Source organism: Penicillium canescens (genome assembly GCF_028828765.1).
Source record: "Penicillium canescens strain IBT 15451 chromosome Unknown utg000002l_segment0_segment0, whole genome shotgun sequence".
NCBI lineage: Eukaryota > Fungi > Ascomycota > Eurotiomycetes > Eurotiales > Aspergillaceae > Penicillium > Penicillium canescens.
Genome location: NW_026703964.1, coordinates 3,517,528 through 3,545,445, shown reverse-complemented (window position 1 = coordinate 3,545,445; position 27,918 = coordinate 3,517,528). Strand labels below are relative to the sequence as shown.

Genomic DNA, 27,918 nt, shown 5'->3' with positions numbered 1-27,918 from the left:
TATTAATTGGCTCAATCTGCGGTTGAAACATGCCTGCGGACAGTTCTATACAGATAGGATGGTAGGATAGGGAAAGAAACCTATATGTATGAAAAGGAGGGGGTGGTGGTGTGGTGTGGGTTTCACGAGGTGTATAAAGGAAGATTCGGATGACTTAGAGGCGCATTAGAAAGAGCGTCACATCAGAGTCCTCGTTATAATTGATCATGATATCTGAATGGGACTCAGAATGTTGGAGCACGAGAGGTATTTTCTGTTGGGCCAATTATGGTCTCATCCGGCGGAAGTTCAGGAAATTCTTGTAAAAGTTCCTGAATAAGCCAGTCTGATCCTTGAGGCATAGCTAGATCGTCGAATCCCAAACTCCAATCCCTTGGGGAGAGCCCTGGGGGAAGGTTGTCACCCGGGGAAGTCCATTGTGATTGTGCGGGCACCGGCCTAGCAGAATTTCCAATACCACAGATCATGTTGATGGTTCTTTCGGAAAGGGCTTCGAAAATGTCGCGATATGATGTCGCCAGATTCCACCGCTCAGCTATAATAACCAACACTGTTGTGCAGGCCATGCATGTGTTTATCACTTCGCTCTGTTTCGTCTGCTGGCGTACTCGCCATGATCGCCACAGACAATACAAATATGTCAAGCCGCCAAGGAATAAGATATGTAGACTCCCCCAAGTAAATTGAACAGTGGATTTCTGGTAGAGTCGACGATATAGCACGCATATATCACGAGCGCAGCGGGAGCAGTTCTCGAATGCTTTTTGGAGGTCCTCTTCCTCTTCAAGGGAGTCGATATTGTTTATTTCGTGTTGAGTGCCCCCTTGTCGCCGTTTACCGAGAATCCCAGTAATGTATAAGCGATAGAGAATGAGGATTGAATGGTCGTAAGCAATTTGGAACCATTCATCTGAAGCAAATACCGATAGAGGATGAGAGGACGAATAGTCAAGGTGAGTAGGAGCTGATGCATGCCAATCTTCCAGTTCTTGGCGGAGACTGTCAACAGTAGCGACTTGTCTACCGGGATTGTGGTGTTGCGGCAGAGGCGAGTAGAGATTGGCATGGAATTTTGCCCATAGCTGTCTCAGCTTGATGCTATGCAGGGTACCCGTCATTATTGTTGGCACCTGGTCGTCAGCAGCACGAGGATTTGTCAGTATACCGTGGTGGGTAATGCTCTCATCTTCAATATCCATTGGAAGCTAAAGTATGAACATTAGCAAGATAGAGGCATTAAAACGACGAGTTAGATGCGTTACTAAATCCTACCTCTGCGTCGATCAACTCATCTGGGATACCCACCGGCCGCCCCAGGATGAAGGCAGCGACACGATCGATATCATATGCAACCCAAAAGCACCTTTTGGACATCTCTTTTGTTAGAGGATCAACATGCCTGCGATATCTCTCTGCACTCCTGTGGTATCCTAGCTCGATACAATGGCGGATTGCCATCCCAGATATTTTCCTATCATTGGCGTTATTCCACGAATGATGAAAAGAGCGGGACTGTAAGATACCAAAGACTGGCCCCAATGGGTGATCGGATCGAGTACATTGCACAACATAGTATGGCTTGGATTGATTCCAGGTTATTCAGCGCAAGGACGGAAGGCAGGTAATCCAAAGCCAAGGAATAGTACATCTAAGAGTGTTAGAACCTTGGAATACCCTTACATTTGCAACAAACGTACAGCCGCAGCACCGTGCTGACTTTGACTTAATGCAAGAGAGCCAGTAGCATATACCTGGATGGTAGATGGGCATAGTTAGCTCATGAGGGAACTCCATCGCTGCTAGGTCAGGATATGCATACCATTAGGACAAAGAAGAGTGGAATCTCACCAGCGGCGGAAGTGTCCCCTGACTGGTTCACGTCACAAATATCCTGTTCCCATTTGAGAAATGTTGGTCTGTGCAAAAAAGGGTACTGTGGATGGATATTGTTGAAATAAGCCCGCGATAGATTAGCCGAGACACTTGGTGATGGCAGTCGTGGTACTCGAGTTGAACGTATAGTAGGCGCAACCTCCTGACTTTCTTCGAAATCACGCGGAGAACAAGATGAGCCTTCACCTTTGAGGCCCATTGTTGCGCTTACAATCCGCGAGAATGATACGGCCGACGAAGGTCCGAAATAATGTGGTTCGCCACCAGCGGCATTCAGACACAGGAGAGCAACCTCAGAAGAGAGATGGTCGACCTGGCCATTGTCACCATCGTTTGCCTTTTCAAGAGATGATGGTTGACGACTTTTTGGGGAGGCCTTGTGTAGGTTCCTCCGAATGAGTCACCTACCAACTGGTTGAAGCTTGAGGCATCGGTTGTCTGAGGCGAGGTTGATAGAACAAAAGAAGCACCTGAGTCCACATTGCCAGGCCCGTTCTGATCGTTCTGCCCCAGGGCTATATCGGGATGGACTTCTCGAAGAAGAGCTTCCAAGTAGACTACCCTTGATTCAAGGGACTGCATATAGTTACGCGGGCGATGAAGTCCTGTTGCAGGGTCTTCCACAAGGCATTCTGGGCAAATCAGACAAGGCCTCCATCTAAACGAGTACCTCCATCTAAACGAGTACTTTCTTACCTCGTCCAGTCCGTACGCAATGATTGCATTTCGGTAATTGCCCATCGCACTAGTCACATGGTAAGTGGCATGGCATTCTCCCAGGCGAAGTTTAGGTACCTTTAACTTCTTCTGCTTGCATCCGATGCAAGCCAGCATCGTTCGCTCGCCAATCCTTGGTCGCTTTGGTGCATGGCTCATTTTGAGGGGTTGATCAAGGTGGGATGGCTTCAAATGAGATATGGAGATAAGACGGCTAATCTTTATCTATCGCGTTTGAACAGCTCTTCCTCAACCCTTTTTTCACCATTGACAGTTTACAGACTACATTCTCTACTGGCTACCGAGACTGAGTATCATCTACAACCTATCGACAGCTCTGCTGTGCCTCATCCCACGTCTATACCTTTACACGTCGTCCCCGCATTACCCCTCAAAAACGGGTCGCCTTCCACGCCACTTTTGACGTGAGCTGGGCTTTATTGAAGGATATATAAAGATATACAGTCTGATTCCAACATCCCTTGCAGACCGGGAGAAACCGAGCATATCTGGCGGGGAAATTATTCCTGATAACACATCGGGAAAAGCCGAGTTCCAATGAGTGAATCTATAGTGGATGCGTTGACCAGCGCGATAAGCTACGAGGGACACTATTTGATACCAGGAACAGGTGCATCAAAAGCAGAGTGATAAGCTGACTTCGTGAGGGACTGGATCGACACTTCTTGATTGAAATCACCAAAAAAATGGCCCAGCCTATACCCCCCAACAAGCAAGACCCCATCGTCATCGTCGGAGCAGGAGTCTTCGGCCTCAGTACTGCGGTACACCTTTGCAGGCGTGGTTACATTGATGTGACCGTCCTCGACAAACAACCTTACGATGAGTCTTTATACTCATATCTCAAGGGCGCGGACGCCGCTTCTGCCGATATCAACAAAATCGTTCGATCAGCCTACGGATCACAGACAGAGTACCAGGACTTATCTTCTGAAGCGATTCCCGAATGGCATGCCTGGAATGCCGAACTCAGAGCAGGCACTCTAGTTCCCCCTGGAATGTCCACCAAAGATGCAGTCTTCGTGCCCAACGGAAGCATATCACTATCTACATCCAATGACTTGCCACCATGGGAGCTCGCCTGTATTGAAGGAATGGAGAACTCTGGCCATAAATTTACCCAGCTAGCAACAACAATTACTAGCCATCGAGACATTGCGGTGCGAAGAGGTCTGGAGTCATTTATGGATCCGTTTCAAAGAGAAAGACGTGGCAAGCACAACACCGGCGTGCTGGATAGCACAGGTGGTATGGCCGTTGCGGACAAGGCCTGCAGATTTGCATTATACAAAGCGCGAGGCCTGGGTGTGAAATTCATCTTCGGCGAACACGCTGGATGTATGAAAGAGCTATGCTACCAGGATTTGAAGGTGGTTGGGGTCAAAACTCGAGATGAGAAAATACATATGGCTGCAATGACCATTCTTGCCTGCGGCGGATGGACTCCAGTTCTATTACCAGAGCTCGATGGGTTATGTGAAGCCACCGCGGGGAGCGTAATGCTGTTCAAAATCCCCGAAGGTTCACCTCTATGGGACCGACTTGGCGCAGACAAGTTTCCAACATGGATGTGGAATATGCGAAATGGAGCCGAGGGTGGTCTGTATGGATTTCCGAGAGATGAGAACGGCTGGTTTAAGGTTGGGTACCGGGGAACGAAGTATACCAACCCGCTACGCCAGAGCGATGGCAAGGAACGAAGCACCCCGGTGACACGGTGGTCGACTGCTGAGAAAGACGGTAGTGTCTCTGCGGGAAGCAACTTTACTTCTTTCCCACAACAGGCACACGAAGTTCTGTCTGAATTTCTGAACGAATACCTCCCGGAGTTATCCGAAGAAGGCATTGATATCTCCCTGACCAGAGTCTGCTGGTATACAGATACATTTGACAATCACTATGTTGTGGATCGTGTACCCAACAAAGAGGGATTGATGGTCGCAACAGGTGGCAGTGGCCATGCATTCAAATTCTTACCAAATATCGGGAATTGGGTGGTGGATATAATGGAACAGACTGGTATGGATCGACCAGCAGTCAAGGCATGGCGATGGAGATCTGTTGGCCCGGAACAACCAGTTAACACTCTCATGGAGGGTTGCAGTGGCCCGAGAGCCCTCCAGAACATTGGTCTTCTTCAGGAAGTGTCTCTGCGAAGCAAAAGGAACACTAAGCTCTAGACAGATCATATAAAGGACAGAATAAATTCGCCTCTTCACAGAGAACAGTGCAAACACACGTAGTAACTTATCTGCTGGACTAGAATTGCCTATATTTGAAATAACTTTTATAGTATTGCAAGCTCTATTCTATCAATCTATGGAATACATTAACGTTACAGTATTTGCTTTACACTCCTGGTTCTTCATTCCGTCTCTCCTTGCTTATCTCTAGCCCAACAAACCGCATATCTGGGGACTTGGTTAACTTTGAACGTCGTTGAATTTCTATGAGCATCGTTAAATCTATGAGCGACTAATGAGCTCTCCCATTTTGGGTCTTCGCCTTGATATCGTTAACAGGCGAATTTGCTTTCCCAGTTGCGAAAAAAGCACGGATGTTCTCAAAGCATTCCGTCTCAGCTTTCTGGAATGCCTTCTCTGTCAACCCACCCAAATGTGGTTGCACAACAATTTTATCGCTTTGTAAGAAATAGGGATTTGGACTCGGCTCATTGACAAATACATCAAGCCCTGCACGCTGTACCTTGCCTGACTCTAGCGCCGCAATAAGAGCTTCCTCATCAATGACTGCTCCTCTAGCTGTATTGACAAGGAATACTCCATTTTTCATGGCAGCAAACTCATCTGTGCTGATAAGGTTCGTGGTTGCAGCATTGAGGGGGCAATTGAGGGAGACCACATCTGCCTGGTGGAGAAGATCATGCAAGGACTTGCAGTATGTTGCCCCATATGTCTCCTCCTCGGCAGCCGGGAGCTGGTTGCGATTGTAGTATTTGATCTTCATGTTAAAAACAGCGGCTTTCTTAGCGAGGTACTGAGAAAGAATATTAGCAACTGTTGATAAACCCAACTCGGTGGTTTATCCGCGCACCTTTCCAATGGCCCCCATACCAACAATACCAAGAGTGAGTCCCGACGGATCGCAAGTAGGAACGAGGTTCGCCCCCTTCCTCCACGTACCGTTCCGGGCACTCTTCTCGGCATTTGTAGTATTCCTCAAGACAGCAAGTGTCAAGAACATGGCCATATCTGCGGTAGCCTCCGCGACTGCATTGACCGTATTGCAGAACACAATCTCTTGACTGGCCATCCAGTCCACATCGAACTCATTGTATCCCGCACTGGCAGAAGTGATAATCTTGCATCCTGGTGCCAGTGCCTTGAGCAGATCCTCGTCGAATGGCTCATAAGGTGGTGTACCCATCCGAATGATAAATGCATCTATAGGTCCATTCTCTTCGATGTCTTTTGGTAGCAAGGTCTGCGTCTCCTCACGGTTTGTTGCAGGCAAGACAGAGTAGTCAAACTCGGTTTGGAATCGAGCGATGTACTTCTCACCCACAAATGCAGGAGTTCCGAGGGATACAACGCGTGGCTTTCTTCCGATCGTCATAGTTGGTGGTAGGGTCAATTGTGCAACTGACAGGCGAGTCGCTATGTTGTTAAACAGGCTATTGTAGACAACGTTCAGAAATGGAAGCGAAAGGGCATCAATTTCCAAAGCTCAAACTCAACCCCGCAGTCAAGTTATAGCTCGCTCTCGCACAGCTCATGGGTGAAATCACATACATCGGGGTCTCGGGTTCTTCCGAGCCCAGTGATAAGCCCGTGAGGGGAAATCCCACCTCAACTGATAAGCCTAGCTTGACCATTGTAGTCGCAGGGAGTTTCCGAAATTGCTTTGATATTTGTTTTAGAGAGACACCTGGTCAACATCCTTGATTAACAATGGCTACCACGCAGGGATTTGCTCTATCGAGAGAGCAATGCTCAACTCAAGATCAGCTCCAAACAACAGACGCACACGGACTGGTATACGATGCAGTTGAAACGATTTCTAGCGATACGAAATTTAAGGACGAAATCCCCCCACTTGGATTTATTTCAATTGAAGTCATCTTGCACAGACCCCCGGGGGGATCCTTTCAACGAGAAAACATGGCCGTTTCCGTTGATCCGTGAGAAGGTGGCTGGCTCATCAGAGGCGCAAGTTGTGTGCTCCGGGCCATATGACGATTCCTTCATTGACAGATTCGTTAAAGCTGGCCAGAGACTTGCGAAGCGTGGTGCGGTTGGTATAATCACGAGTTGCGGTTTCCTGGCTATGGCACAAACAGAGTATGTCTGTCCTGTGGCGACTAAATATAAATCCTGCATCATTTACTAACTTCCTAGTCTTGCCGCTCAACTCCCTATACCAATTGCTACGTCTGCATTAATTCAAATTCCGTCAATACTAGCTGTCCTCCCTCCAGCACGCAGTGTTGGCATCCTAACGTTCGATGATACGCGTCTCGGTCCACTTCATCTCGCCAAACTAAATATACCTGCTGCTAGATGTCACATACGTGGTGCTCCGGAAGGCGGTCTTCTGCAGAGTCATATCCGTCAAGGTGTTGAATATGTCCACCATGAAATATGCGAAGAACTAGTAACTGCGGCTCAGGGTCTAGTAGCTGAGCACCCTGATATTGCAGTTCTCTGCCTGGAGTGCACACAGATGCCCCCTTTCTCCGAAGCTATTCAGCAGGCACTTCAACTTCCCGTATATGACGTGTATTCGATGGGATGTTGGTTTTACTCAGGCTTAGTTTCCACAAGACTGAAATCATGGGGTCCTATAATGAAAGACAGAGTTGAATCAAGGCGGTAATATTAGAAAAGAACGTCGATTGAAGACTTATGTTTGAATCTCAGCAGTTATTCCCGCCACTACCCTCACCTAGGTTGTTTTTGAAAACCCAGAAATATGCAAACACCCGAGCAGTGCAGATCACTTTACATCCATATCCCTACGAGCCTCGCGAAGCATCGTGAGTATCCATTCTGATAGACTAGGTTACATGTGCAGGCTGTCGTCATGACGTAGAAGAATAATGAAGAGCCGGCAAGCTTGCCCAAGAGAATGGCGCAGCGTGGATCAAATAACTATCGAATGCCTTTTCTTAGTCTCAGGTTCCAACCTAAGGGACGGCGGAAGTACAGAAATGAAGAATGGCGCAGCGAGCACAGAAGCGATCGTCTATGATCAACTACTTGACACGAACAAGGTAAGCCGTCACAAGAGAGTGATGTAGGACTGGCAAACAAAAACTTGGTAATGACGGAATATAGTTGATTCCGGTCTTTCAGAAAGGATGGTACCCTAATCCAATCAGCCCATGGGTCTCAACCGTTCCCGGTATGAGGATCGGCGAGAGAGAAATGACCACCTCGGGAACCCATCAACAGCGAGATAATGTGTAGGCTGTCTCAGTGAAAATGCATATTTCTTATCTTGAAGTGCGAAATGAGCGTGGTTGAAAAGAAACGTACAATTGAATGGAGCCCAGGTATCATGTAAGGGTTATGCAAGTCAGCTGTCATGCCCAATCATCGCATATATAAAAGACAATTCCTTTCTTTTTCCCCACGGAGAAAAGATCCAGGAATAGAGTTTGCCAATTTCCGGGGTTGGATTGGCAAAACGCCAGGAACAGGGAGTTCCCCTGACTAGAGACCCCAAGGGGCCTGAACCCCGTGCCGATCCTTGCGCTAACATTGCCATGGCTAACCCAAACGTGGGATTCATTGTTCGCCAACGCGGCAGTTCGCTTGTTATTACACAAAGAAGCAAAACCGTCGAGCCATTCAGCCTTATATATAGCATATGCCGTTTCCTAATCCATTTCTTTGGTTCTGCACACGGAGTCAATAGCATAAATCAACTATATCTATACATGTACATAGACGGCTTGATTACTCCTTAGGGGTCCACTTATTAAGGGTCCATTCAGGGACAGGATACCTTCTGCAAAAGCATTCAAAATCATGCCATTGTCACTTTTGAGAATACAAGCTTTCACCACATTCAAATGCATCCTTTCTGTAGTTCAGATACGAGGACGTTACTTGCAATTGAAGGTGCCTCTGTGGTATCGAAAGTTTCAAGAGATTGAACTAGAAGCGGTACTGTAGTACTGACAGTGGAGACGGAATACGGCTACGCGAAGAGTTCCAAATGTAGATATTTCCATAGAAATTGTTTAGCGTTGTCCAACACTGCTCCTTTCCGCCTCGATCCAATCAGGTGTGACGCATTGACCGAGATCAGCAGTTCAGTTGAGTTCTCAATCCAAGGTATTGAGCTAAGCGAGAGTATTGCTCTTCTCAAATGACCGTTTGTATGTCTTAGGGTGTTCTCTATGCCGATCAGAAAGCGACAAGGCAACCCTTCGGTTCAGTGCTTGAACCAAATAAGACGCCAAACTTGCAGGTCAAACCTATCGCGTATCCTACTCGTCTCCCCGCAAGTCTAAGCCACTGACTGCAAGTAATGAATGGGTCAGTTGGCGAAATATGGAACCTAAGCCCACTGGCACCGTTTTCTTACCCGCAGCCAAGGAACCAACTCTATGGCGACTCTAAAAACCGTACATAGTCCGCTGATAACCTTTGGGGCGGTACGAAAAAGGGAAGTCCTCCGCAAATGTCGGGTCAAAACGCTCCCCGTCCCACTGACATCAGATGACTTACATTTGTAGTGGGCATAGAGAGCTTCACATGTGGAATTGGTGGCCCTCGGTCACCGTCAAAGGATCTGCAATAGACGATGCCCGGGAACATAAAAGGAGACGCGAAATCTCCACGCAGGATTGGATCTGGTTTCTCAGACGTCAACCGCGGACAACTCCCTTCTGTCATATACTGCCTCTGTGCACAGCAACGGGTCCAAAATGCGTTTCACTGCTGCTTTCATTTCGACGCTCGTGCTCTCCAGCACCGCGCTGGCCAGCCCGGCCACTCAAGTGTCCTCGTCCGTAGGAGCTAGTCCGTCTGCACAGGCAGATGGAAATAAGCAGGATGTTGCACCACCTAGTGCCAACAATGAGGATGCATCTGGCGCCGCGAACTCTGTTATTCAACTCCCAGAGAACATTGCAAACACCGCCGCCCAGCAGGATACACAGACCGCAACCCACGCGGCTCCAACTGCAACTGCTTTGGCCGCCGACCCGAGCAGCAGCAACGATGACAAGGATAATGTCCCGGTCGACACAATGAGCGCGTCCCAGAAGGACACCCAGAGTGCCGCGCCATCTGCCAACTCAGACCCCTTAGGTGTGAACAGCCTCTTACCGACAGGAAGTGATACTTCAGGAAGCACTGCTCCTAAGGCTGACCAACGTACCGGCTCAGCTTCTGGTACTCAGGGCACAGCAACCGTCACCCAGACTGCAAAGTCTGGCGAAAGCACCCAGAACTCCTTCACCGGAGGCGGCAGCACAGAATCGAACCCTCTGTCCCTGGATGGTACTTTCTTGGACTCGTTCTCGGACTTTGTGAAGTTCCTTGATGGCGCGAAGGGCCTGCTTTCCCCGACTCTGTTGTCGGATATCGAGTCCTTCTTCCATCACGTTGCCTATCTCCTTGATGACAAGACCACGCAGCAAACCAAAGACTTGCTGGGCACTGTATCCGGCCTCCTCACCCAGAGCTTGATCACGAAGATTACTGGCCTGCTCGACAACGCCAGCGATCTCTTGACTGCTGAGTTTGTCAAAGAGACCAAGGGGTTGATCAAGGCTGTGGCTCCTATGGTTACTCCTGAGTTGTTCAAGGAGATCAACAGCCTACTTGGCAACGCCAACCATCTCCTGACCGCCGATTTCGTGAAGGAGACCAAGGACTTGATCAACGCCGTGTCGCCTGTCCTCACTCCTGATCTGTTCAAGGAAATCAACAGTCTCCTGCACAATGCCAACAACCTCCTCACTGCTTCGTCTGTGAAGGAGATCAACAGCCTTTTGACCAACGCCGGTGGTCTGCTCACCCCTGACTTCGTAAAGGAGACCAAGAGCCTCATTGGCGCTGTTGGTCCTAATATCACCCCTGAGTTGTTCAAGGAGATCAATAGTGTTCTTGGAAACGCTAACAACCTCTTGACACCCTCGACCGTCAAGGAAATTGGCGGCCTCCTCGGCAACGCCAACGATCTCCTCACCCCGGATTCCGTGAAGGAAATCGGTGGCCTCTTAGGCAGCGCCAGCAGTTTATTGACGCCAGGGTTCGTAAACGAGACCCAGGGCTTGATCGGTGGCGTGTCGAAGTATCTGACCCCAGACGTCCTGGCCTCCATCGGTTCTCTCCTGGGCAATGCCAACGACCTGTTGACACCGGAGTCGGTCAAGGAGATCAACGGCCTGCTGGGCAACGCCAACGACCTCCTCACTCCAGAGTCAGTCAAGGAGATCGGCGACCTGCTCACCAGCGCCAGCGGACTACTCACACCGAAGTTCGTTCACGAGACCCAGGGCCTGATCGATCTGGTTTCGCCAGCTATCACGCCTCAGCTCTTGACCAACGTCTCGTATCTGCTCGGGAACGCTACTGGTTTGCTGAACCCGTCCTTCGTCAACGATACTCGCACTCTTATCACTGATGTCTCGCCTGCCATCACACCCAACCTGCTCGCCGAAGTTGGTGGTCTCCTCAACAACGCTGGAGATCTCCTCACGCCCAAGTTCGTGAACGAGACCCAGACCCTGATCGAGGATGCTGCGGATGTAAGTTTAATCTCCCGCTTGGCTCAATTTTGTTGAATGCATGGCTAACTGATTTAGATTCTTCCACTCGTGATGAAGCTGCTCGGGTCTTTGTAAGGGCTTTTTTCTTGTTTTTGTTCGTAACGAAGGATCCATGGCATCTCATGATAAACTAATGTTATATATGTGTATGTTTAATACGACATAATCAAATGGCAATGTATGTCAATTCATGATATTTGAACATGCTGGTTGCACATGCGAAGCTTCGGTAAGGATACTTCGCCTTACAAAAATCGAAAAATAATGGGTATGTGGTGATAGCTACTTTCTTTCAACAAGGTTTATGGGCGTTTGTCGGGAGAGCCAGTGTGTAAGTTGGTTGGAGGCAAGAGATGTCCCCTCCAGTGAAGCAGACGGCAGACATGGCAGTTGAAGGCCAGAGTTATTTGCGAATCCCGCAATGCATTCAGGCCAACTGATCCCACAAGATAGAGATGCAGAATGCGTTTTGCTTGCGTCCTTCTCCTTCGAATGAGTGGCCGGGTAAACCATGTTCTGGCCGCATCTCAATACATCTCAATACATAGCTTGTAACTGGGCTGGTCAAGGGCGTCGTAGCAAGTGTCAAAGGTGTCTTGACCAGATCACCAGGTAGCCAGTAATAATCTGGTTGCAGTGTTGTCGGCGAATATGGCCCGTGGGGAACGTGCGACAATAGACGTAGAATTTTTTGTTGTCCGAGCTCAAGGAGGTTCGTGAAGAGGGCGATTGCTCAAATTCCATTGCCCCTTTTTTCAAGACGGAATATCGGATGTCTTGACCTCTTGGAACTTCGACACAACCTTCATTTCAGTGTTGCGCTCCTTGACCTTCTTATCAATGGCCTTTTGAACTTTCTCCCGTTTTTGCTGCGCGCTTTCAATCTTGGCCTTTAGCTCTTTGGCCGTTTCGCCCTGGGCCCTGGAGGCAGCCTCGCGCGACGAGTATTCTCGTTCCAACTTAGCAAGCTCGGATTGGTAGTCGTGTATCTCCATCGGCTGGCATGTAACTGGGTGGTATCGGTATGAGGGAAGGGGACCATCTGGGACTTTAATCTCGGAGAGATCAAAATGTATGGGGGTGGTGCGCATTGGTGAATCCAGAGGCACCGCGGAGGCGGACGCTGATTCCGATGGAGGAGAGGGAAGCGTAGATTCGGTCTTGACCATGATTACAGAGAGATAGGTTCAGTCGAGTCAAAGTAAAGGGCTGCAGAGAGAAGATAGTTGAGTCTTGCGCGACACTCTCGAAGAATGGGCGAGTGTTGGAGAGGTGAGTTTGTCCGCGGCTTTCTTGGGATGTATTTCTGCCAGAGACTTCAGACCGCCCACCATATCGGCGCATGCGGGGAGGAACTTAGCCAAGTTGACGACCGCATAGCTGCTTGGCATTTGATATCTATGTTAATTCATTTCATTATCAGTTCCAGACTGCGACATATTACTTAGGCCGGTCCTAATTGGGCCACCTGGTGTGTGACACCTGATTCCCGACCAGCTTGAGCACAGTGACGTGACTGCCATCATGCAGGCATTTGGTATGTCCTCTAGTTATATGTTCTGTCTATGATGCACGCTCACATTGTGATGTTTCAGTTCCCAAAAACAGACGGGTATGTCTCTGAAGAGCACTAGGTGAAGTAGTATCTGCAGCTAACTTCTATGCAGCCTAGGTTTGAGCTTGTGTTGAGAGTATATAGACCAACCACTATGAATCTGTATAAACGTCTCTGACTTTGATTCCTAGATTATCGATATCAACAATGTTCCGCTAGGCAACGGCGTTGCCTTTGTGAGATGGCGACTACCATCATCAAGCGCCACTGAACACCAAGGCCAGACAGAGAAAGCGACTCTATCTGATCACCGGGCTTATTGGAACTACGAAAAAGTACTTCAAGTGAGACTTACAATTGACAGGACATCAGTGCTTCAAGAGTGTGAACTCAATTTCGAAATCATACAAGAATTCACCTCATCGCCCATGTCTGAAAAGAATGTGCTGGGCAAAATCAGACTCAATCTTGCTGAATATGTTGACAAGGTTGAAGAAGATGAAGGTGTCGTTCGACGCTACCTGATGCATGAATGCAAAGTGAATAGTACAGTCAAAATCGGGATAGCGATGCGCCAGCTAGAAGGAGACCGCAACTTCACGACGTAAGTCGAAGTCCAGCAATGATATTGCTCATTCATGTTCTCGGTACTGATTATAAACAGCCCACATTTGAAGTCAGCTACTGTGTTTGGAGGCATCGCCGGTTTCGTACATGCTTCCGAGCAGCAAGGTGATCTCCATGAAGCTGGACATCTCCCATCCATCAATACCAAGAGCCGGGAAATTGCGGATATGCAAGATATGTATCGGCGCACTCTGGCGGCATCATGGTCCTCCCGGGCGTCTGATCTGCCTGCTGATAAACTTGTTGAGGAGCTATTTGCTGGAAGCGCATGCTGGTACAACGAAGCGCACAATGCCAGCGACAAAAGCTTGCTAGAGGGTGACCACAGAGATACTCTACTAAGCGTAGAGTCAGCTTCGCGACAAAGTCGCACAGGAAAAAGGCTGTCCCCAAGCTTCGAACGTCGGCCCAAGAGTTCTTCGAGCAATCGTTCTCACAATAGCGGCAAGACGCCGGACTCTCTTTCTACACTTGGACATCCGGAAAAGGGTGGAAGCATCGAGCAGAAGCTTTATGACGGGGCGAAGGGTCGCGGATGGAAAGCACCCAATGTACACAATGAACTTTCTGAGTTTGACGTGAGAGAGGATTTGCGCAGCTGGGAAGTTCCTTCAAAGGAATGACTTCCATCATTTCGTGTTATTAAATAATATGCAGTTGAAGCAAGAACCTCTCAGACTTCTGCTCTCTACCGTTGACCCCAAAGGAGGAATAGGTTCCACAGATTATTTCTCTATCATATCAAATCAAATATCCATGGAGATCCATAAATATACATGTGTCTAGGTGAGTATTGAGCATGTTGGTGGCCTGAGGCGGAAATAATTCCTTATCGCGGCCTAGCGCTATCGGCCGGAGAAAAGCGATCGCAGGATTATTTGTCTTCCGTACGCAACTGAACCTACGGTCATGCTTCGACAACCTCTGAGGAACGATTTGAGGCCTTTGAGCTTCAAATCGCTCTGTCGGAGGTCTTTTCTCTTGACACCCGTCCTTCCCCGATACCTGAGCGACTGGAAGTCCAATCGAGCCCAACGCTACACTTTCGATAAACCTAATCCCCACCGAAAACGCGAACCCCGTGACCGACAGAAATATGGAGGGTCGAAGGTCACACTAGATGTGAATTCCCTGGGTCAGCCAGGACAAATCGTTGTCGTTCCTGGGCGTGGCCGTCGAAGGTTGAACCGCAACCGCAACCGCAGTCCCAATAAAGACCGCAGTACGATCAGTTCCATGCTGGATGATCTTGACGACGAGAACTCAGACCCCACGACTGAAACAGTCCAAAGAGGAATTGATACGAGCCGCGGACCACATCAACCAGGAGATACGTTGGCGACTGGCGAATTCAAAGCCCTTTGCTCCAACCTTTCATCATCCTTCACCTATAGGCAACTTTCCGAATATGTTTCGGACCAACAAGGCAATACTGTGGAACTCAAGGGGAAAAATTGGACATGGAGGCCGTCTGACAAAATATCGGAAACGGAAGGACCCAAGGGGTCCCAGGGGAAAGCTCGGCTCGCAGAAAGGATTGTTCGAGATTGCTGGCAGTTGGTGGTTCCAGCGGAGCGGGGACAGATGGAGTTCCATCTAAAGCCTGAGTTTATGTCCTTGCTGCTTCATGCTGAACATTTCTCTTTCCATGAGCTGGCCAGTCTCCATGGATGCACTATTAATGTGACACGATCTGCTTGTCGAGTGACAATCTCTGGCAAGCGGATCGCTTGCGAGTCTGTCCATGAGATTATTTATGATGCTACCGCCAGAACTCGCGAAGAGGATGTTGGCATCAGCCCATATACTCTCGGGGATGGTATTAATCAGGTTTTCACGGCCGACTTTTTGGAGTGGATCAACACGACATACGGGGTTTATGTGGAATATAAGGCATACCGAACCCCAGAGAAAATCTATTACCTGGCCGAGAACAAGATGGGAGCGAACAATGCCCGAAGGGCCTTGAACTTGGCGATCACCAACTCAACACCCCCATCAACACATTTCTCCACATACCTACCGGCTTCCGAGCTAGCTAGTGTCTACAGCTACAGACCGGAAGAAAATGCTTCATGGTTTGACCGACAGAAGCCGTGGTTCCGATGGGCCATGTCTTCTAGTCAAAGCGCGGAAGCAGAAACTCTCGAGACTCCTTTCTTTGATAAGCATCAAACACGTCTATCTGATGAGCTGCTGAAACTACTCAGAGATACCACACCCTTAGAGACCAACCTGCAAGTCACGCCTGGCCTACAGGAATCTGTGACGGCCGAGGTCGGGAGGTGCCTTTTTATGCAAAAGTCCTCCTTTGAGGAGACAACGATGAGTCCAGCGCAATTGGGAAGACTGTCTCTTCCGCGGACTTTCACCAACGACATTCCTTTGGTCTCCAAGTTCCTCGATTCCCTTTCGCCCTTCTCGCAAAAGAACGAGTCAGAGCTATATCGAATTCGGTTGACCCCAGCTGCTGATGCGGGCACTTTCCCTGAACTTGAAATAGGGGTGGCCATCAAGAACCAGAATGGTACCCAAACTTCAGATAACGCTTTCGAAATCCAGAGCGTAAAGGCTATTCTCGCCACCAATGCCGTTGACTACCTTCTCCCAGAAAATGGTTTGGATCTGCGATTTACACGAACCATTTCTCAGGATCTCTTGCACGAAGGTTCTCATTCATCAGGCCTCGAAGCGATGCTGCAGAGTATCAAGCAATCCCTCCAGGGCTCATTTTTGGCCGGTGGTGTTTCGCGTGGCCCTCTCTTGCCGTTCTGCAATATCTCTATTCCCAATGGTGTCCAAAAGGTCGTCCGATCATCCCACAAAGCGACACCAAATAAGTTGCGGGAGAGTGAATCCCCGGAGAATAATGTCACTGCTGAATATATGTTCCCACCTATCAGTGACGTCCGGGGTACTGCCGTCCAAACATACGAATTCGGTGACCGACAGCTTGAGTACCGTCATTATGAGAGTGGTCCGTTGCTCGCTGCTCGTTCGAACGAGATTTCTCTTACCACACAGATTCCTCATGCCGATTCGACTTCCGAAAATGGCCAAGCCCAAGAGCTTGTTCATCATGAGTTCCATTCGTTCTACAACACAGCATGTGACATGGCCTTCAAAGTCCACGGGAGCAGATACATGGATTAGGAGCTTGGCTAGAGCGCCTTTGATTTAGATTTGTACAGCGTGCATCAACGGCCATCATCATATAAACTGACGGCGTACTGGGACTGTGATTCCTGTATATTATTTGTTAAAATATCCACTTAATCTGACATACTGACATAGAGCTACTTTTCTTTCCTTTAAATGATACTTCACGTTTTACTTGAGACTGTTAAAATTTGAAACATTCCGATTATTCACCGAATTTGTCTCCAATTCTGCCTATTAACATAGTCCCTTTGCGTTCCTTAAAACACCTTCCTCGATTTGCCTGGAACCAGCCAGCATACCTGGTCCGCAATCCCCTCCTCGGCGAACACCTTAGCCAGCTCATTTCCACCCTGAGTGAAATGACCCCATGACTCATAATGCATAGGAACAAGGATATCCGCCTTGAATGACCGGAGCATACCAGCAGCCTGCTTCCCATCCATTGTAATCTGCAATGGACCCTCTGGGAGCGGAACCCGGGCATCACCCAAGTTACAGATTGCAACCACGATATGGAACTTGCTAGCAATTTGATCCAACTCCTCGAAGTAGACAGTATCACCCGAGAACCAAATTGCATTGGGCCTACCATCCAGGTTGGTGCCAAAGCTTGGTGTAGTAAGGACGAAGCCTGTACATTCGCCCCCTGGGAGATGCTGGCATGGTGTTGCCGTGACTTGGAAGGGCTTGCCTCCGATGTTGACAGAGACTGTCTCCCATGGCTTCATTCCTCGTACTCCAGGACGAGGAGCTAGGTTCTTTGCTCCGTCCATTGTAGTGAACACAAGACGGCCATCGAGTAGCTGGCGACCTAGGGGATCGAGATTGTCGGGGTGGTCCTCATGACTCAAGAGGACCGCATCGATGGGAGGGAGATCTCCCAGTCCGAGGGCCGGGGTCTCGCTTATTTTGAGAACCGTGACGCCCACATCAAACTCTGTGCCGGCCGGGGAGAAAAAGGGATCGGTCAAGAGCTTGACGCCGTCAATCTCAATGATTGCAGTGGCGGTCCCGATGTGGGTGATGGATACACTGCTGTTGAAGTTTAAAGGTGCCATTGTGATAATTGAATTATTCAAGTTGATTAGAAAAGAATTTCTGAGACAGAAATATTTTGAAGAATGACAAGAAGGGCAAAGACTGTTCTATTTATCATTATGACATCCCCCCGCGCTGCGTTGGGATTAGAAATCGAAACCATGATTATAAACGAGCGGGAGAGTCGGCATTGTATACAAGTCTGTCTTGGCGATTTATTATCCCATAAAAGGAAGCCCTCTGCATCTGCAAGTGAACTCCAAATTTTATAGATCGACTTGCATATCGCGCCTTACCGTTTCGGGGCATATATTCCGCCAAGACTTGAGATCGGAACGTTGATTGGTGCACGTCAAAGTACCAGTCGACTGACCACTCCTTCGCCACGACCTCGGGAAATAACTCAGCTGACGAATTGCTGATGTCTCTGAAAATCTCATTGTAACACCCCCAAGATGCGAGTCAAGAAAAAGACAGTCTGCCAGACATGTAGGGCACGAAAACTTGGAGTATAGCATGACATCTCTCCATTGAAAGCTTATCTGATGCATTCCAGTGTGATGGCAAACGACCCGTTTGTAGCCAGTGTGCCCTAAGAGGGAAGACGTGTGACTGGAATATACCAACCTGGACCTTTGTTTCTCAAAAGAGCTCTTCGCCGCATGGCTCCGCTTCTATCGAGGAGCTACGTCATGGTCACTCCACGTCCATGACATCCGCCTGTTTTTCTGGCAGTCGCAGGTCTCTAATTGAAGCCATCACGCAAGCTTATATTCCCCGAGAAGAAATTTGCTCGATATATCCCGCCGCGAGTGATGTCCCGAGAGTGTGCGGTGCGTGGGTTGGGGTCTTAGCAACGCTTGTCGAAGAACCGTGCCCTCCCTCGAGTCGCTATGAACGTGTCTTGGCCCCTGCAGTAACAGCATTGGGTTTATGTCTTACATCTGGATCAGATGCGCAGAAGGTACAAAGTTATGCTTCCGCGGTTGATGCTCTTCGATCAGACACCCAAATACTCGAAGAAGCCCTAGATGCTGAATTATATAATGTGCCTGGTCCTAGCAGAGGTATTGTTGTTCCTTGGGCACATTCCAAGATCCAGCTAACACTTTTGGCCCTAGCTCATGTTCCCTGACTCGCGCTTTGGCCTTGCTATGCATGTAAATGGTGTAGCCGGGTTGTTCGAAACTAGCGGACCGGACCGATTCAAGTCAGGAGCTCTGCAGAGCCTTTTTGTTGGATTTCGACCTCTACTGGTATGCAATTACCATGATACGTCCTTGCACCCCAGTGTCTAATAGATTTTACAGATGGTCCAAGCCATTCAATCCAGAAAGGCAACCTTCATCGCATCAAAGGAATGGATTGAGATACCACTTTCTACATGCAATCCATCATTAATGCAGCAGCTCATCAACCTCGTTGCAAAACTTCCGTTCCTTCTCGAGGAAGCCGACCGGTTTATAAGGACACCCTGTGAAACAGAAAGTGCCCAGGTATCAAAGCTGTGGGACGACTATATAGAATTACTTTTACAACTGGAAAGGTGGGAGGAAGCACTCAATTGTGAGAGGCCGGGCTTCTGGGCCCAGTCTTCTCACTCAACCCTACGGATACCGAGTCCTCCGGGTACGCCTCTCTGGTTCACAAACATCACGATGGCAAACTTCTGGGCGCACATGTGGGCTTTTCAGGTCATATGCGCCGTCGAGCTTGGTCGCTTAGAGGCTTCGTTCCAAAATTGGGGATCTCAGCCCTTCAAGCAAGGGAGGTTCTTCTGTTCCGAAGACTCTCAACGAAATATACAATCCATCTCGCGCAAGATATGTCTTGGTATGGAATACCTTGTGCAAGATGACATGAAGTTATTTGGACCTGCATCTGCAATCCTTCCATTGGAAACTGCTTACAAAGTGTTCAATAAGGACAATCAAAGTAGTATGCGAGAAATGATGTATATTGAGAGGATAGTGGACTGCCTCGTCGAGAAAGGACTTCAGTCTACACCTTATCTTGTTTATGGATAATGAAGAATGCACGACAGTTGAATGCAAATCTAGCCCCGCTCAAACGAAACAGAACTACTTCAATTTTTTATCTCTCCGTTTTGTTTACCTTATACTCGTTGCGAGCCCTATGAATGGTTCGAACTTCACTGGGCTTTCTGGTTTCTGCCGTGATTTTGCCCAGATAGAATCAAGGTCATGTCGAAATAACTTATTTCAAACAATATTGCTCAATTATATAATGTAAAGGCCGAGTACAAGCAAAATATAGGAGGGAACAATATTTCCCTATAGACTTGGTTTTCGGCCCCACAGCAGATCAAGGCCCGTGACGTGTAACACCTCCGTGGACCGATCACTACTCCGCGCTCTCTTCAACGTTGCCCGGTTTTTAAAGATGAACTAGCCCGCCTCATTGTTTAAACGTCATTTTTCTGTCGATCTCCCGTTATTCGCGACATCGCCTCATTCCGATACATTCACCCACTGTTCCCCTCAGCATGAAGAGCGCGTGCAGCCAGTGATTTAAGACGGCATGGAGAAAACACGGGTTGCCAAGGTTCCAAGGTCCCAATCTAAGCGACACAAACATCTCACTCACTCGCTATGTCTCTCCAGGTTGACAATGTGACCTTGGCTCGCCGCGGTGAGCAGGTCGATGGTACCCTCCATCTCACCCCTCACCACCTTATTTTCTCGCACACACCCACGATTTCCGCCGAAGACCAGGTAAAGGGTGTGGTAGTCAGACCTAGAGAGCTCTGGTTTACATACCCCATCATCGCTTTCTGTACCCTGCGCCCGGCTCCTGCAGCCTCCCGCCAGCTCTCCTCCATCCGCCTTCGATGCCGAGACTTCACTTATGTCTGCTTCTACTTTGTTAACGAAGTCAAAGCACGTGAAGTTTTTGAGAGCATCAAGCAATGGACGTGCAAATCCAGCCGGATCGACAAACTATATGCCTTTACCTATCAGCCTCCCCCACCAGAGAAGGAATTCAATGGGTGGGATTTGTATGACCCGCGCAAAGAATGGGCGCGCCAGGGCATTTTGAATGAAGGCTCACGTTGGCGACTCTCTGAGATAAATGCGAACTACGAAGTAAGATACCTTCTTCGGTCCCGCGTTTAGTAGAATACGCTTTGCTAACCGAGCTTGCAGTTCTCCCCAACCTATCCCGCCATCATCCCCGTACCCTCTTCCATCTCCGATAATACTCTCAACTATGCAGGACGCTACCGATCCCGAGCGAGAATCCCAGCTTTAACATATTTCCACCCTGTCAATAATTGCACAATCACCAGGAGCTCGCAGCCGCTGGTCGGTGTCCGACAGAACCGAAGCATTCAAGATGAGAAGCTTCTTTCCGCCATATTCTTGACCTCTCGATCTGAGCGGCCATTAGCGAGCTTCTCCTCACCTCCTTTGGAGAAAGAATCATCGGACTCGAGTCCTGATAGCCCAGAGACAAGCCAGGTGGTAATCCCCGAGCCGACCAACGCCGAGGACTTGGAGGATGACTTGCTGGCTGCTACAGACGGCGATATTGAGGAACAGCGCGCGATTTACGGAGCCCAGCAATCAAATTTGATTGTGGACGCACGCCCTACTGTTAATGCGTTTGCCATGCAAGCCGTTGGACTCGGCTCTGAGAACATGGACAACTACAAGTTCGCTACCAAGGCATATCTTGGTATTGACAACATCCATGTCATGCGAGACTCGTTGAACAAGGTCATAGATGCCTTGAAGGATTCGGATGTTACCCCACTAGGCCCAAATCGCGACCAGTTGGCCCGCAGCGGCTGGCTCAAGCACATCGGTGGGATTTTAGAGGGCGCTAGACTGATCACTCGTCAGGTTGGCCTAACCCACTCCCATGTGCTAATCCACTGCTCAGATGGATGGGACCGCACAAGTCAGCTCAGTGCATTGAGTCAAATTTGTCTGGATCCGTACTATCGGACTTTGGAAGGCTTCATGGTTCTCGTGGAGAAAGATTGGCTTTCATTTGGGCATATGTTCCGACACCGATCGGGTCATTTGAACAGCGAAAAATGGTTCCAGATTGAGAACGAGCGCATTGGTGGAGACCCCAATCGTGCATTCGGCGAGGGAGGCGGCGCTGGGAAAGCCCTTGAAAACGCCTTCCTTAGCGCGAAAGGCTTCTTTGGCCGGGATAATAACAGTCGAGACTCGTTGCCTGACTCCGATGGAGAGATGCAGAGCTACGATTCCGATAGCCCAGCTGGGAAAAAGGCTAGCCCTACACCACGATCAACTGTCTCCGAGAAAGAGATAACCAAACCGAAAGAGACAAGCCCTGTTTTCCATCAGTTCTTGGACGCGACATATCAGCTGCTTCACCAGCATCCGACTCGATTTGAGTTCAACGAACGTTTCCTTCGACGGTTACTTTATCATTTATACTCTTGTCAGTTTGGTACATTTTTGTTTAACAACGAGAAAGAGCGCGTGGATTCCAAGGCCCGGGAACGAACTCGTAGCGTTTGGGACTACTTCCTCGCTCGACGAGATCAGTTTACGAACCCTCAGTACGATCCTGATATCGATGACCATATGCGCGGCAAAGAACGGCTCATCTTCCCCCGAGTTAGTGAAACGCGATGGTGGAATGAAGTATTCGGTCGAACAGATGCAGAGATGAATGGACCTCGTCCTTCTGCAACTGCACCAGCAGCCGCTCCTACCGATAGTCCCAATGGAGGGAGAACTCCGATATTGACCGGCATCGAAACTGCGGACCAGTCGGTTTACAACGGAGTGCCCGCGAAAACTTTACCGGATGCCGCATCAGCAGGAATGGCGGCTGTAGCGTCTGGTATCTCTAAGCTTACCTTGCCGACAGCCTCGGAGCGCAGCTCTGACACTGATAAAATGAAAGAGCTGGGAGTAGAGATGCAATAACACGTGTGTTGATCGGGCTGATTAGTTTTTAAGATTTTGAGATTTGGCATTTACGACTTTGATGTATCTTATGGCCGTGTACATGGTGATAGGCGGCATAGCCTGAAATATCAGATTATCTGGAAACCAATGCATATGTCATTGGATATACCAGGAATCCTACGGCGACGAGCATTCACTTCGTAGATGAAAATAGGGTTCGAGACCAATGATGTAACGTTGAAACCTTGCTGCCTTTCTGCCTTGTAGCCCAATATATGAGGCAATCAAAGCTAATCCTAAACAGGGAAGGCGGCGGCAAGCGAGGGTTGAGCCCTGACCCAAACGGGCAATCAACCCTAGTCCCGAAAAATCCCCACTAAATAATGCACTCTCAGAATTGAAGCCTCTCTCGACCACGACCTCCCCCTCCGTCGACAAATTCCACCACCACCAGGAACGTCAAAATGGCCGCTGTTCAGGGTGCTATCTCCAAGCGCAGAAAGTTCGTCGCCGACGGTGTCTTCTATGCCGAGTTGAACGAGTTCTTCCAGCGCGAGCTGGCCGAGGAGGGCTACTCCGGCGTTGAAGTCCGTGTGACTCCCACTGTCACCGACATCAGTACGTCGCCCCGACACTTTTATCCCATCCTTCCCGTTGATCGTTTGGTGAAATTGGACTTGTTGGATCTTGAAGAGGTGGAATGCTGAGAGAATGGTTCAATATGATCGCGAAGGATCTGCGGATATCGAAAATCGAATATTGGGACAATCTGATGCTAACGGGTGCTCTTTTTTCTTCCAGTCGTCCGTGCCACCCACACCCAGGAGGTTCTCGGTGAGCAGGGTCGCCGCATCCGCGAGCTCACCTCCCTCATCCAGAAGCGTTTCAAGTTCCCCGAGAACTCTGTCTCGCTCTACGCCGCCAAGGTCCAGAACCGCGGTCTCTCCGCTGTCGCTCAGTGCGAGTCCCTCCGCTACAAGCTCCTGAACGGTCTCGCCGTCCGTCGTGCCTGCTACGGTGTCCTCCGTTTCATCATGGAGTCCGGTGCCAAGGGTTGCGAGGTTGTCGTCTCCGGAAAGCTCCGTGCCGCCCGTGCCAAGTCCATGAAGTTCACCGTACGTTCACACCGATATTAGAAGAAATTGTTGGTTTTGCGCATTGGAGAATGACTGCGATGAATCAGTCATGGCTGTTCACCGATGCGCAAGCCTTTTTTCGTCTGAACAACTATTCCAAGGGAGAATCAATGGCTAACAAATTTCAACAGGACGGCTTCATGATCCACTCCGGTCAGCCCGCCAAGGAGTTCATCGACTCCGCTACCCGTCACGTTCTCCTCCGCCAGGGTGTCCTCGGTATCAAGGTTAAGATCATGCGCGGCTCCGACCCCGAGGGCAAGGCCGGCCCCCAGAAGACTCTCCCCGACTCGGTTACCATCATCGAACCCAAGGAGGAGCAGCCCGTCCTCCAGCCCATGTCGCAGGACTACGGTGCTAAGGCCCTTGCCGCCCAGCAGCTCGCTGAGCAGCAGCGTCAGGCTGAGCAGCAGGCCGCAGAGGCTGAGGGTGGTGCCGAGACTTTCGCTCAGGAGTAAATCTTGTTTTACGAATAAATTAGGCCCGGCTATTCCTTTTCTCTTCCATCTGTCCTAAACCTAACCTGATACTCTACCTCACGCAATCAAAATTACATGACACTTCAAGCCTTGGGTCTATTTGCGCAGTCTATCGCATATATCGTACTATTTTGTGGTCTATCAACGCCATTTTGAAAACGGTGGCGATGTCCAAAGAATGAACAGGTCGACCTTTCGCAAATAGTTCTGGTAGGTTGGTCATTTTAGAGTTGTAGGCCACGATGCATGTTATTTTTGTGAATATACAACAGCGAGGCTACATGTAATCCCTCGATCTAGACGAGTTTGTGGATTATATATACAAAGAGAGGGCTAATAGAACCGCATGCTAAAACAGGTATGATAAACACATTTACTTCTCAGGGTCATACTATTCTTTGTCTAGCGAACTTCAGTCAACCCCCGTCAAGGCTCTAAGTTGTTTTCATATTTCAGACTTATTTTGAACGATAGAGACCAGCAGCCCATTGGAGGTTCTAGTTATATCTAACCAATTTACCAGGCAAATTTTCGCCAATCTGATACAGTCTAGCCGGGTTACGTTAGTATATATAATGACCATATAGATGCCTCGTCTGCACCTTTCCTTTTCACTGTCCGCTGCTCATTTCTCTTTCTTCACTCTTCCTTCGGCTCCTCGACTCTTTCGCACGCATGTCTCTAGTCGCAGCCTTCTGTCACATACTGGTAGCAATTCGTTCTTCTATCTATCAGGCAATCTGCTGCAGAATTTCACTGTGTGGGCCGATAGAATAGAGAATGAACCAAAATTTATGATATACTGGACATGATAAAGCATCTATGTACTTTTTTTTTTCAATTGCTTTTAGCCATTTTCATAGCTGAAATCGGAACAACACTTGTCAATCATATCCCCTTCATGTTATCATCTAACTGCGTCACTTGTATAAAGCCCTGCGAGCGTGGGCTCCCACGATACTCAAACTCTAAACATGCTTGTTCACAGGAAAGCCTCGACATTGAGCTCCAAAGTACTGGTAGGGTACTTCAGTCCGTACTTCTCAAGTACAGTGGGGTGCAGGATACCGAAAGTACCAATGACCGACTCCTTGCCGGCAATGCGGACGTGGATAGAGGCAGCGTGGCCGGGGAAGTAGGTGGGGTCTTATAGGGAGTTTGTTAGTATTTCCATGGGATCTCAATGGATAGGATTAGTTGACACATACCATTCAGCTCCTTAATCCAGTACTGTGAGTCGCTGGCAGCGGTGTTATCGAGACCCTCCTCACCCGTGATACAGGCGCTCTTGAGCATGGCCATGACGCGGTCGAGAAGACCGTGGACGACCTCGAATCCACTGGACTTACCGTAGAAGGCAGCAGCAAAGTGCCTCTCGTTGCGGCTCTTGCGTTCCAGGGAAAGGTCCTTGAAAGCGACATCGCTGACCTCGAAGATCTTCATGGGAATAGCGTGGCTTTTGTTCTCACCAATGGTCTTCAGAAGACCCGGGAGCAGGCTGGTGCGGACAACCTGGAACTCGAGGGTCTTGGGGTTGGCCAGCTTGACGGCGGTGTTTCCATCATCCTTGCGGTTCAACCAGCCGAAGTTCTCGTCGTGCGAGCACAGGATCAGTGGCATCACCTCGGACCAGCCGGCCATGGCAGTCTCCACACGAACAATATCCGAGAGTTTGTTGATGGGAAGAGGCTTGGCGACTGTGCCGGAGATGTCGGGGAATGCACGTGGGAGCGAGTTGAAACCGTAGGCAATGGCTACATCCTCCATGATATCGCACTGATGGAGGACATCCGCGCGGGTTGCGGGGATTTCCACATCGATGGTATCAGGGTTGTTTGTGGAAGGTTTGGCACGGTAGGCCATCTTCGTGAGGCGGCTGCTGATTTCGGTGGGGCTGAGGTTCAAGCCACAGCACTGGTTGATGTATGAGACCTCGGCCTGGGTGGTGCGGGGTGTGATATCAGGGCTGACACGAGTCATCTTGTTATGATCTGAGACAATTTGAACGGGCTCGATACTAGATGTAAGTCAGCATGTGCATCCATAGAACAATATAACTGGCAACCTACGTGAAGGGCTCCGCGGTGTATTGGGAGAACATGGTGACCATCATCTTAGTCACAATATCCAGCTTTGTCTTATCAAGAGCTGTGATTTCAATGAAGACATTTGTGGTGTGCAGGCCGATCTTTGAGCGATCACTGTTGATGATCGGGGGCAGGGAGCAGACAGTTCGCTTCGAGTCGTAAATGACTGGGTACACTGGGGAATCACGAATGATGTGCAGGTATTTGCCCAGTTGTGGGTGTTTCTGTTCGAGGTCAGACCAAAGGTTCTGCGAAGGTGAACACAATGTGTTCGCCTTACCTCATAGAAGTTCATCAACTCCTCGCCATCCATCTCCTCGGTCTGGTTCAACGGGGTGAACTTGATGTCCTTGGGAGGGTGGGCCTCATAGGTGAAGGGACCCTGGACCGTGTCCAAGTCATGGGTACCAATTGAGACCAGAGTTCTTTGACGGGCCAAGTTCTGGTGAAGCTTGTCCTGGAGAGCGATGAAGGACTCGTAGCGAGCCTGGTCGAACTTGACATTTCGTAGAATTGCGCCAGACACATAGGGTCTGATCTTCGTGGTCTATTTATATATGTTCAGCATGCGGGCCTCCAGCAGGTATACAAGGGTATACCAACGTCTTCCTTCACAATGATTTGCTGCATCTGTCCATTCGCTGGCGGAACCAACTTGTACTCGGGGAGCGGCTTCCGTTCCAGGAAGATGTTGAGCATGAGCGCAATGCCCTCGAAGCACAGCAAATCATATCTGCAAACTTTCTCAGCCTATAATTCGCCCAAATTCTTCCCAGACGCTTATTCATACCGGTTGGCGGGGATTTCAATCTTGAGCTGCGGAGGCTCTTGCTTTCCGTCGACGATGGGGCGGTCCGAGTTTGTAGTCTATTGGCTCTCAGCTTGCGTTCCCGATTGAAGTCATTTTTGTCCGGAGAATCATACATCCTCGTCAAGCTCAATACCTATTTGCACAGTTAGCCCACGTTCCGCATGACTGCCCGATAGGTTCCTTACCGAACTCGAAGCACAGCTCATCAAATTCCTCCGTAGTGTAGCTTAACCCGCGCAAAAACATATTAGCGGTGTACAATTCCACATTGGGTCACAGCGAACGTACTCTCGGCCCAGCTCCTTGAAGAGAGCGGCCTTGTCGACCGAGATGGTAGGCATGGTGGGGTTTGACGCGAAGCAATTCTGGAATTAATCAGTGGGGAACTCGGATATAAACCTGGAAGCAAATCCCAAGTAAAGCGAAGCGGGACCTAGGGAAAGACCGTACGAGACGAGAGAAGAGAGATCTGGAAACACGATAGTCCAGAGAGATGACTCCGATGGGAAATTCTGCCCGCAAGCCACCACCGCCACAGATATCCCCCTCTTTTGTGACGCGCGTATTGGTATGGTAATTCCCTTCCGTCATTGCCCTTTTCCTGCCTTCACCGCCGGTATGTCATTTACCCTCTCTGTGTTTGGTGAACAAACCTCGCTCCGGCCTGTCTCTACCAACCCATCCCCTTGTCATCTCAAACCTCCCCACGATACGAAGAATCGGAGTG

General features: G+C 49.3%; 12 protein-coding genes across 12 annotated transcripts; 7 read left to right on the top strand and 5 right to left on the bottom strand.

Moving 5' to 3' along the window:
* Positions 1 to 113: 113 nt before the first annotated feature.
* N7446_002547 (transcriptional regulator family TF) lies at positions 114 to 2,820 on the bottom strand. Its single transcript, XM_058511296.1, has 8 exons — positions 2,689 to 2,820; positions 2,590 to 2,638; positions 2,302 to 2,525; positions 1,820 to 2,230; positions 1,698 to 1,751; positions 1,524 to 1,648; positions 1,273 to 1,471; positions 114 to 1,205 (listed from the first exon to the last, which is right to left on the bottom strand). Exons 1-8 carry the CDS (start codon positions 2,767 to 2,769, stop codon positions 225 to 227), a joined length of 2,124 nt encoding a protein of 707 aa, XP_058376832.1. The 5' UTR covers positions 2,770 to 2,820; the 3' UTR covers positions 114 to 224.
* A 497-nt stretch (positions 2,821 to 3,317) lies between these two features.
* Positions 3,318 to 4,811, top strand: N7446_002546 (FAD-dependent oxidoreductase; the record flags this gene model as incomplete). Its single annotated transcript, XM_058511295.1, has 1 exon — positions 3,318 to 4,811. The coding sequence occupies one exon, from the start codon at positions 3,318 to 3,320 to the stop codon at positions 4,809 to 4,811; it is 1,494 nt and encodes a 497-aa protein (XP_058376831.1).
* A 295-nt stretch (positions 4,812 to 5,106) lies between these two features.
* N7446_002545 (D-mandelate dehydrogenase-like dehydrogenase) lies at positions 5,107 to 6,466 on the bottom strand (the record flags this gene model as incomplete). The annotated part of the gene is made up of 3 exons (XM_058511294.1): positions 5,107 to 5,628; positions 5,686 to 6,265; positions 6,384 to 6,466. The coding sequence occupies 3 exons, from the start codon at positions 6,464 to 6,466 to the stop codon at positions 5,107 to 5,109; spliced, it is 1,185 nt and encodes a 394-aa protein (XP_058376830.1).
* Positions 6,467 to 9,529: 3,063 nt separating this feature from the next.
* N7446_002544 (uncharacterized protein) lies at positions 9,530 to 11,455 on the top strand (the record flags this gene model as incomplete). Its single annotated transcript, XM_058511293.1, has 2 exons — positions 9,530 to 11,359; positions 11,417 to 11,455. 2 exons carry the CDS (start codon positions 9,530 to 9,532, stop codon positions 11,453 to 11,455), a joined length of 1,869 nt encoding a protein of 622 aa, XP_058376829.1.
* Positions 11,456 to 12,135: 680 nt separating this feature from the next.
* On the bottom strand, positions 12,136 to 12,549 carry N7446_002543 (uncharacterized protein; the record flags this gene model as incomplete). The annotated part of the gene is made up of 1 exon (XM_058511292.1): positions 12,136 to 12,549. The coding sequence occupies one exon, from the start codon at positions 12,547 to 12,549 to the stop codon at positions 12,136 to 12,138; it is 414 nt and encodes a 137-aa protein (XP_058376828.1).
* Positions 12,550 to 12,904: 355 nt separating this feature from the next.
* N7446_002542 (N-terminal C2 domain-containing protein) lies at positions 12,905 to 14,185 on the top strand (the record flags this gene model as incomplete). Its single annotated transcript, XM_058511291.1, has 5 exons — positions 12,905 to 12,917; positions 12,976 to 12,992; positions 13,048 to 13,071; positions 13,127 to 13,539; positions 13,600 to 14,185. 5 exons carry the CDS (start codon positions 12,905 to 12,907, stop codon positions 14,183 to 14,185), a joined length of 1,053 nt encoding a protein of 350 aa, XP_058376827.1.
* A 286-nt stretch (positions 14,186 to 14,471) lies between these two features.
* Positions 14,472 to 16,715, top strand: N7446_002541 (putative respiratory complex assembly protein Rmp1; the record flags this gene model as incomplete). Its single annotated transcript, XM_058511290.1, has 1 exon — positions 14,472 to 16,715. One exon carries the CDS (start codon positions 14,472 to 14,474, stop codon positions 16,713 to 16,715), a length of 2,244 nt encoding a protein of 747 aa, XP_058376826.1.
* A 266-nt stretch (positions 16,716 to 16,981) lies between these two features.
* Positions 16,982 to 17,782, bottom strand: N7446_002540 (MBL fold metallo-hydrolase; the record flags this gene model as incomplete). Its single annotated transcript, XM_058511289.1, has 1 exon — positions 16,982 to 17,782. The coding sequence occupies one exon, from the start codon at positions 17,780 to 17,782 to the stop codon at positions 16,982 to 16,984; it is 801 nt and encodes a 266-aa protein (XP_058376825.1).
* Positions 17,783 to 18,794: 1,012 nt separating this feature from the next.
* Positions 18,795 to 19,843, top strand: N7446_002539 (uncharacterized protein). The gene is made up of 3 exons (XM_058511288.1): positions 18,795 to 18,829; positions 18,884 to 19,018; positions 19,073 to 19,843. Exons 1-3 carry the CDS (start codon positions 18,809 to 18,811, stop codon positions 19,787 to 19,789), a joined length of 873 nt encoding a protein of 290 aa, XP_058376824.1. The 5' UTR covers positions 18,795 to 18,808; the 3' UTR covers positions 19,790 to 19,843.
* Positions 19,844 to 20,303: 460 nt separating this feature from the next.
* On the top strand, positions 20,304 to 22,696 carry N7446_002538 (phosphatidylinositol-3-phosphatase YMR1; the record flags this gene model as incomplete). The annotated part of the gene is made up of 3 exons (XM_058511287.1): positions 20,304 to 20,327; positions 20,387 to 20,869; positions 20,930 to 22,696. The coding sequence occupies 3 exons, from the start codon at positions 20,304 to 20,306 to the stop codon at positions 22,694 to 22,696; spliced, it is 2,274 nt and encodes a 757-aa protein (XP_058376823.1).
* Positions 22,697 to 23,142: 446 nt separating this feature from the next.
* Positions 23,143 to 24,272, top strand: N7446_002537 (40S ribosomal protein uS3; the record flags this gene model as incomplete). The annotated part of the gene is made up of 3 exons (XM_058511286.1): positions 23,143 to 23,296; positions 23,480 to 23,793; positions 23,946 to 24,272. The coding sequence occupies 3 exons, from the start codon at positions 23,143 to 23,145 to the stop codon at positions 24,270 to 24,272; spliced, it is 795 nt and encodes a 264-aa protein (XP_058376822.1).
* Positions 24,273 to 25,275: 1,003 nt separating this feature from the next.
* On the bottom strand, positions 25,276 to 27,532 carry N7446_002536 (phenylalanine--tRNA ligase subunit beta; the record flags this gene model as incomplete). The annotated part of the gene is made up of 9 exons (XM_058511285.1): positions 25,276 to 25,439; positions 25,502 to 26,310; positions 26,363 to 26,604; positions 26,661 to 26,927; positions 26,984 to 27,113; positions 27,171 to 27,247; positions 27,305 to 27,324; positions 27,377 to 27,417; positions 27,480 to 27,532. The coding sequence occupies 9 exons, from the start codon at positions 27,530 to 27,532 to the stop codon at positions 25,276 to 25,278; spliced, it is 1,803 nt and encodes a 600-aa protein (XP_058376821.1).
* Positions 27,533 to 27,918: the final 386 nt, after the last annotated feature.